This window comes from Phragmites australis, chromosome 11 (assembly GCF_958298935.1).
Source record: "Phragmites australis chromosome 11, lpPhrAust1.1, whole genome shotgun sequence".
Classification (NCBI taxonomy): Eukaryota; Viridiplantae; Streptophyta; class Magnoliopsida; order Poales; family Poaceae; genus Phragmites; species Phragmites australis.
Genome location: NC_084931.1, coordinates 17,761,851 through 17,771,222, shown reverse-complemented (window position 1 = coordinate 17,771,222; position 9,372 = coordinate 17,761,851). Strand labels below are relative to the sequence as shown.

The following is a 9,372-nucleotide window of genomic DNA, read 5'->3' as shown; positions in this document are numbered from 1 at the left end:
TCAGAGGAAATGACGGGAAAAACCTACCAAATTGACTTCCCTTTCTTTAGATCGTTTAGTTACAACTTCATTTATATCCAACTGGAGAAGTATACCTCGGGGGAAAAGCTCAAGCGCACAGTACCGGTAACCTGTTTTTATGTTTAATTTAGGCAAAATTAGATAAATACCATTGTAAAAGTGTTCATATAGGAAAATACTATTAGCTATGAGAAGGACATGTAGGCCCATGACCCACGTGTCATTCTGTACTGATATTATTTTCTAACTTTTATAACTTTTACGATGGTAGTTAGTAAATTAACTCTTAATTTAAATTACAAATCAAGTATATTCACGTATGGATCCAAGCCCACACACCGGGTGACACTGTCTCTCCAATCGGAGAAGGTACGCAGGCCCAAAGTCCTCGGTGACCTAGGTAGGGCCACGCTAGTTGAACAAATAGAAAGAAGGGAACAGCCAAACAAGGAGCGCAAGTAAATAGATTATCACAACTCACATGAAACTCACTTAAAACAGAATAGTATCCATTCGCCATCATCTATCCTGTCGAAAAAGAATATAAAGCAGCAGAACAGCAAGGTTGGCGATGAACCATGTTCCTTCTGCATGGTCATAAAAAGAAATTGTAGGCAACCATGCTAACATATTTACATTCCTATGAATGAATGATACAATTAGGTCTCATCATCCGAACGTTACTGTCTTCTCAGTGCATAAGGAACACCAGGAGACCGGAGCCGGATGATTTATGAAGCTTAGGAGATTCCGTTCTTGTCTCCTTTCATTGTTCCAGAGGACGACGGTTCACCACTAGAATCCGGTGAGGCAGCAGCCTGTTGTGGCTCCTTTAGAGAAGTGGGCATTCCTGAAACTTCCTGAAGAAAGAGAGCAAATAATCTATGTTAGCATCATATGAGCCTCATGGACCACAGCAAGAACAATATTGCATCGAAGAGAAAAAGAATAACATCTGTGAATCATATTCATTACCCAAACAATAAATATTAAGAGCACAACTATATGTTCCCTAGACAGCTATTACACCAGCTGAAACCCATTCCTTTTGGAATGCCCAAACCATTCATGCAGTTTACAAACTGGCTGGTACAGTCACTGATGTGCTGAACCATAATGACATGCACCTCACCTTATGCCATACAAGGTTTGAGGAACTTCTGTATCACATAGCCTGAACACCAAGACACACACATGTTTGAAAAAAGAACCACACTAGTATGTGTTGAGTCCTCACACTTAAGTTTCAATACACTGGAAGCTTAAATTTCTAAACAGGGTGCCACTAGTACGTTCTCAATGAAGGATAAACCTCTTTTACACAGTGTGGCATGAACATGGTTATCATTTCAGAGACTTTTGTGTTGAATCACCTTGCAACAAAATTGGAGATTCTATTTCTAGCCAAATGGTACACAAAATATAAACCTCACAATCTATTCTGTATTGAGATATCTGCTGGACAATTATAGCCCGAAGTGTAAATCTGAATTTATGTTTCAAAAAATTAGATCGACAACCAAATCAGCTAATTCCATCTCAGTTCCACAGGCAAGAAGCAATATACTCAATTGATAAGAGTACAAATGTCATGGTGGGGCTTCACTACCAAGGAGGCGGGTCAAACAGCAGCTGTGCACAGCACGTGGGAGGAGCGCCCGGTTCGGCTGCCGGGCCAACAGCCCCATGGTGCCACTGAAAGTTGGTCGGCAGCTCTATCTAGTAGTTAGGGCTATCCAATCTATTTGTTATGATTTAGTACCAGATTCGATTCATTAAGTTAGGAAGACCATATTTAAAAAAGCTAGACATTATTCATCAAAGGCAAGCAACAACAGGCCCCTTCCCTCCCCTATTCATCTTGTGCACCAGCATATCTCTCCTTGGCCACAGTGCCACCAGCCGCTGAGTTCCAGAAGCTCATCCATCGTGACTACAACTTACACCACCAAAACTTAAGCCATAATAGCAAGGAATCTTACAGGAGGCAAATCATTTGGTGATAGTGGAACAACATAAAAGCTACTGACATGACACAAGAATTCAGAGCACATGGAAGCATGCTGGATACAGGAAACTGAATTCGACAAGGATCCGCTTAAGAAAAATAATAGAATAAATTGCACCATGGTTCACTGAACTTGTCGCATAGGTTCAAGGAAGGCATGTTTAGGTCACTAAGTTTAGTATGTCATATAACATCATTAGTAGGTCAGTCAGGCACTGACCACTTACGTGAATCCCAATGTGACGCTTAGCAAGGAGTGACCTGTGTATTTTGTCAATAAACCTCCTCAAAGCCATACCAATTCATGTTTTCCTCCCAAGATCGAAAACAGTCCTGAACTCCTGATCAAGAAGATCAGCCATTGTTACACCTTTCACATTTGTTGCATGGCGGCTCGAGATGATTAGCTCTCGTTGCACAGCGCTCCAGTACAGGGTGTTCTGGGTGGAGGATGTGCTTAGGTCCCAGCAGCCTGCACAGCACCCGCTTGCTCAAGACTTGTGAAAGCAGTCACTGGCATCCAAGCGCGTGGGCAGGCTAAGCGTGTGCAAACCAGGTTGCCACAGCAGTAGAAGCGAAAGATGGATCTAATGGAAGTAGATAAATGGATGGGATCCGTACTCTAATCTTGGGTATCGATTCTTACATGATGTGGAGTGTATTTGACCTCTCAACTTAGAACAGCCTGCTGATTGTTGTGAATTACTACTGGTTGCAGAAAGAATAGTATTACCATGGTTATATTCATTAGGCAAAAAGGGAAACGGTGAGAACAATGGGAATACAAATAACAGTTCCAAGCTACAGCACAAACTTTTCAGTCATTTGTCTGATTCTTGTACAAAACTTTGTACGAATTATGCGTCTCATCACTGAGCAACTGAAAAAGAGAGGGTAGGTGCAAAATAATTGAAAGACAGAGCAGAAGGTGTTAAGGACATAAAGGCCTTGATCTCTATTAACTTCGGGAACATTCTGGAACTTCAGATGGACTAGTGAAACAATGTTATCGTTTACTCTTTCTCATTATGTGGGTTGAAACATCCTCAACTTTAGTAACTCGACAATGTCATGGAAACGAAAAGAAAGAAGGAAACTCTAACAAGAATAATGCATGCATATGCTCGGAAGCACTTTAAAAAAAAAAGTATGATAAATGCACAGCACTGAGGAATCGTAAAAGTAATTCAAGGTAATAAATATACCACACTTCCTATTCTTCAGATGCCTGAAATTGGGAGATTTCAGGCAACATTTACCTCCAGTTGGAGTTAGGGAAGAGGGCTTTCGGGTTTGGGTTTGGGAGGATTCCATGGATTCCGGGCTTAGAAGAAACTCCGGGGAGGCAAGCCGGCCAAGCGGAAGAGGCGGATTGTGGGTGGGCAGCGAGCCGACGGGCACGCCGCCGGTCGCAGGGGGCAAAGGACCACCAGTGGGCTAGGGTGGGGCGGGGGTGTCACGGCGAACCAAGTTAATGTGGCAGGGGCTGCGGGAGTGGATCCGGCGACATCCTTGCTGCCGGAGATGGGAAGGGCAGGGGCGATGCGTGAGGAAGAACGACGGTGAGGAAGGAAGACAAGCAGTCGCGCGATTTGGGCAGATGTTGAAGACAATGTATCATCCGTCAGATCCACATCCAGTGGCCAGGATCTGACTGAAAAGAGCGCTGATTACAGGCATCTGAAATTTAGCAACTTCCTAAATATACCTTCATAAGGTGCAACCTGAGATCAGTTGGGCGAACGCCCTCACCAATGCACACCATAACGAACTGCGAATAGTGGAAAAGAACATCTGCAGCAGCTTGCTTCTTCTGTTCAGTCTGCAACACATAGCCCACCATAACAGCATATATCAAGCACAATTCCAAGTAAGTTCGGATATATATGGTTATAGAGAAAAAAAGAAATACTATGTTTCCCTGTGGATGGGGTTGCATCCTCTACTCACCCCAATTAGTCTGCTGCTACATATTTCTCCACCTATCTTATTATCTTCACAATAGCTGTTTCGATTCTACATCCTGAACAATTCATCAGTCAAAACAGTTGTATGGCTATATGAGGTCATCACTACTCTCTTTATGAAGTTGGCTTACTTGCCCGAAAGAGCACTGACAACTGTGTTGTGGTCATGTTTTTAATCAGTTAACAGGAATTAGAAGCTAACAAACTTTGTCATAACAAAATTACCCATAGAATATTGTGCTAGTTGAAGACGCCATCGATCAACAAATCTACCCGAGTAGAAGCAAAGCTTCAAGATGAACTCGTCCCAACAACTAGATAATCCAATTCTTCCTGTGCGGCCTACCCGTTGAACTATAGTAGTTTTGCATCTAGCAATTGGTCAATAAGGCTGTAACTCTAAGCATGTGTCCAAACTAGTACAATTTGATCCCAACAGAAACTGGGGAAACACCGCAAGAGGAAGAGAGCAAAGAAATGGAACTCCTCATTTCTTTCTTACCTCATAGTCATCCTCGGAGGCCATACAAGTGTTCCGCGCAGCCATTCACGATCTATCTCCTTACTCTGTCAGGAGGAGAAAAGAGCATATCAGCACAAGGGCATAAACGTGGGTGGGGCACAGGGATGAGATAAACCACAAAAAACATTTGGAAAATAAATGAACTGCTCTTGTTAATTTTCCAGCACGCAAAGAACAAATCCGCAACAGACTGGATGGCATTAAGATGAAGAAAGATTTCGATTTGAGGCCTCGCAGCGAATAAAAGATCGTGGGGAACAAAACGAACAATCCATCCAAGAGAGGTAGGGTAGGGTTCCTTACCAAGCAGAGAAGGAATCAACCGAAAGTCCGGATGGATCCCCGCTCCACGCCAGTCCAGGGGTTGGAGGGAAGGGTGCCTTGGTCTGATAGGGCGCGGAGGCCGGAGGGCGATGGGCAGCGCCACAGCGAAGGAGAATTAAAAAAAAAAACTAAGGGCTCGTTTAGTTCCACTAAATTTGCCATGTTTCACACTAGGTGTTAGTTATACTTATGTCACAGGTTAGTCGTGGAAAATATTGTGCGGTATCTGTTTAGATTGCTATCATAAATATTTGGTAAAAGATTGTAGCATTATTTGGTTTATAGCCAACAGTAGGTATAGTCTTCCAAATAAATTAGAGTAGTAAGAATATCTTATTTTACTATTGATTGTGTGATAATTGCTCTTACAAATTTTTATAATACGTGTGCTCGTGTGGTAACTGTTGTTATAAATTCTTATAACGTGTGTGCTTGTGTAGTAACTGCTCTTACAACGTGCGTACTTCTGTGATAACTGCTCTTACAAATTTTTACAATGCGTGTGGTTATGTGATAATTATTTTTACAATATGTGTTCTTGTATGGTTATAAATTCTTACAACGCGTGTAATTATGTGGTAACTGATCTTACAATTCGTATACTTGTATGATAACTGCTCTTACATTTTCATAATATGTTAGACCGCATACCTCCTTTCCTGATGTCTTATGATATTATAAAGAAATACATAATTCATTTAATGTTGTTAATGAAATTTGTCATGATTCTCGCTTCTATTGGCAGGGGAAGTTCAGATGGACCGGGCATTGGATCTCCTAAACGTTCATCCATGTGGTTTCAAGCCTCAACACTCGAACAAACTAGGCAACAAGTTCTGATTGTTTGCAAATTACATCCTGCAGACAGATTATCGTAAGTTCATCAGCCAAAAGACACTAGCTACCTACTTTCAGAGGTCATCAGATTCTAATTACACAAAAAGATGACTCCACAACTACTAGACTTTAGAGGTTACTAGCATTGCTATATAAGTTCAGGGTTATCAGTTTCTACACTCCTAAAATAATAACCCAACAGTCATAGAAATTCAGAGGTTGATATTGTCACACCGGTTTTATAAAGAGACAAATCATATATAAGCCACATGTATATTAGGATTAAGTTTCATATATGTAACGACTTTATCATTGTATCACATATAGTACCATTATTACAACGTTTAACTTAAACATGGTAGGACACCAAAATCTTTAACTAAAGCACACTAGCAAAATATAACAAAGCTCCTATCTTCCACATGCAATTGACCGGGGGTTTACTAGCCTAGTAATCTTCATCTTCATTGACTTTGGGGCTTCTCAGATGCATGTGGAAGATAGGAGCTTCGTTGTGTTTTGCTATTGTGCTTTAGTTAAAGATTCTGAGGTCTTTCTATCTTGTTTAAGTTAAATGCTGTAATAATAGCACTATATGTCATACATTAATGAAATCATTGCATGTATGAAATTTGATCCCGATATACATATGGTTTACATCTGATTTTGTCCTTTTATAAAATCGGGTGTGACAGAGGTAGTATTAGAGCCGTATTGACCGTAGGACGCAAGCTTAATTAGAATGGTTGAGCTTTAAGGATTATTTTGGTTAAGAAAACTATTTTCAAAAACCCTGTCTTAGCTTTTTTTTGCTTTTCTTGGCTTATTCTGTTTAAACCTTGTTACTGACTTCTTCTTTCCCTTTCAAAATATTGTAGATGCCTCGTAGCCATCTGACAGCACGTAAGAGCATAGGCGGTTGTCTCCCTGCTTGACCATTGACCTCGACCCGTGCTATAGCTTTTGCAAGACTGCAAATGTCCTGTGTTTAACGTTGGAGCCGCGTCTACCACTCCGATGGACGCCGCACAGGATGGTTCCCTGCCAAGCTTTGGGAGATACTTCATAATCTATGATCTAAGAAGGCACCTAAGTACGCAAGAGTAAAGAATGAGTATGCCAATGCTCCTCCTGAGTGGAAAGTCAAAGTGGTGATCTACGGTTCACTACCAGAGCGTGCAGGTGGCGAGCATCCACTATGCCATATCACCAAGAGCTACCTTTGAGGATATAATCCTTGATGTCGCACGTCAAGCCCTTCTAGTCTTGTGCCATTGCTATAGCGACAACCTGATCTTCACTCAGTTCATCCACTACCCCTAGCGCATCAATGGCTTCACCGACATCACCGTCCGTTGTGTCATCGCAGAAGGCACTACCAAGCTTGGAGAGCAGACTACCCTAGCATTGGAGCTGAGTCGTGAGCTGGATTGTACCGCCGAGGAGTTGCAGTATGCCCGAGGCAAGCTAGGTCAGGCACAGAGTGAGCTACGCAACAAGAAGCACCACCACCCGGACTGTTGGGAATCTTCTTTTTTTTCTCTGAGTCTGAGGAGTAGACTCCGCGTTCTCCACCCTGCCTTTAGACCCGTCATTTCCTAGCACCAACACCTTGAGGCTTCTGCAGAGTTATGTGTTCATTTAGGAGGTTATGCTTTTAAATGTTATGAGTCGTTAGAATCGTGTGCTAGCTAGTGAGGTGGTTGAGTTTGGTAGTGTGCTATGCAATTATTTGGATCTTTGTTTGAGTGTATGATGTATTGTAAAGAGCTTCTTCACGAATGCATCCTTATAATAATAGTAATATATTAGTTAGTTGGGTATCTATCTCTGTTTATCTTTGCCTATTTTTGCTGTTGTTGTTCTACCTTCTTCCCCTTCTCCTTGTCTTGTCGTCTCTATGTCAGATGGTGAACCTAAAAAATCGCGCCAACGCTAATGGCAATGCTTGTGATGGACAAGGCAATGACAATCCACCTCCACCACCACAGCCTTCGCTTGAGCAGTTTCTGACAGTGCAAACACAGCTTATATAAGGAGTAGCCTAGTCAATGGCCCATATGCAACAGAATCACCTAGCGGCCGCCCCTGCACCACTACAACAACCCTATGACAAGCTCGGAGAATTCCAAAGGACTAAGCCACCTACTTTCTCTTATGTTGTTAAACTTATGGACGTCGATGACTGGCTCAAGGTCATCGAGAAGAAGTTTTCAATCGCTCAGTGCAACATTAGGGAGAAAGTTTTGTTCACTTCACACTAGCTGATGGAACCTGCCACAGACTGGTGGGATGCCTATATCGCTGCTCATGAAGAACTTGATAGCATTAACTGGCAGGAGTTCAAGAATACTTTTTGTGCTCATCATGTACCTAAAGGAGCTATCAAGATCAAGAGAAATGAATTCCTAGCACTCAAACAAGGAGGAATGATTATGAGTGACTATGTCACTAGATTCACTCAGTTGTCCCGGTATGCACCAAAAGATGTGGATACCGATGAGAAGAAGCAAGACTGTTTCTTGGAAGGACCGAATGATGGACTGCAATAGTCTCTGACTTCTTATGACTTCAAGAACTTCCGGACACTTGTATATCGTGCTCTTATCTTGGAGCACAAGAGAAACAAGATGGAGCGCAAGTGCAAAATGGACATCCTAGGTCAGTCAGGCAATAACATCAGACCTCGTTATGACTCTTCTCAGTATGGATCTATGATTCATTCTGGTCAGCAATACAGTCAGCCCAAGACCCAGTCTAAAAATCAAAGCTCCTCTAGAAATACAGGACAAAGCTCCTCTAGTAATACAGGATAGTATCAGCGCTCCAACTTTCAAACGCCCCGCATTTCAAGTCAGATCCCGCAAAGGAACAACAACACTTGCATCAACACTCAAGCCTCCACCAAAGGAAAACCTTGTTTCCAGTGTGAAGCAGAGGGACATTTTGCTTATCAATGCCCTGAGAAGCATCCAAATCAGCCCCAAAATCAAGCAAAGCAAAATATTGCTAGAGGTTGTGTGAACCATGTGGCAATTGATGAAGCTCAAGATGCATCAAATGTCATGATCAGTATGTTTCTTATCAACTCCAACCCCGCCACAATGTTATTTGATTTTGGAGCATCGCATTCTTTTATATCGACCAAGTATGTGGCAAGATACAATTTACATATATATCTTATGAAGCATATAATGATTGTTAGCTCCCCAGGTGGAGAAATGAAAGCAAGGCATGTATGCCCTAACCTTAATATTAAAATAAGGGGGTAAAATTTCCTGTAAACCTTATCATTTTGGAATATGAAGGGATAGATATCATACTAGGAATGGATTGGTTAACCAAATTCAATGGAATTATCGATTGTGCAAGAAAAGATGTTTGCCTGACTGCTAAAGAATGAAAGGAAGTGGAATACGTTGCAGAAGTATCGCCAATGGCTAGAGGGATAGTCAATCAAGCTGATGCAAATTGAATCGAGAGCATTCGAGTCGTATGCGAATATTCAGATGTATTCCCAAAAGATTTGCCAGGTATGCCACCCGATCGTGACATCGAGTTTGTTATAGAACTGGTACCTAGTACGGCTCCTATTTCTAAAAGGTTGTATAGAATGACTGCTAATCAGTTAGCGAAACTTAAGGAACAATTGCAAAAGTTGTTAGACAAAGGTTATATCCGACCTAGTTTAT

The 9,372-nt window shown here is 41.8% G+C and overlaps 1 protein-coding gene across 1 annotated transcript; it reads right to left on the bottom strand.

Moving 5' to 3' along the window:
• Positions 1–471: 471 nt before the first annotated feature.
• Positions 472–4,985, bottom strand: LOC133884564 (uncharacterized). The gene is made up of 4 exons (XM_062324018.1): positions 4,823–4,985; positions 4,499–4,563; positions 3,738–3,851; positions 472–881 (listed from the first exon to the last, which is right to left on the bottom strand). The coding sequence occupies exons 2-4, from the start codon at positions 4,541–4,543 to the stop codon at positions 762–764; spliced, it is 279 nt and encodes a 92-aa protein (XP_062180002.1). The 5' UTR covers positions 4,544–4,563; positions 4,823–4,985; the 3' UTR covers positions 472–761.
• Positions 4,986–9,372: the final 4,387 nt, after the last annotated feature.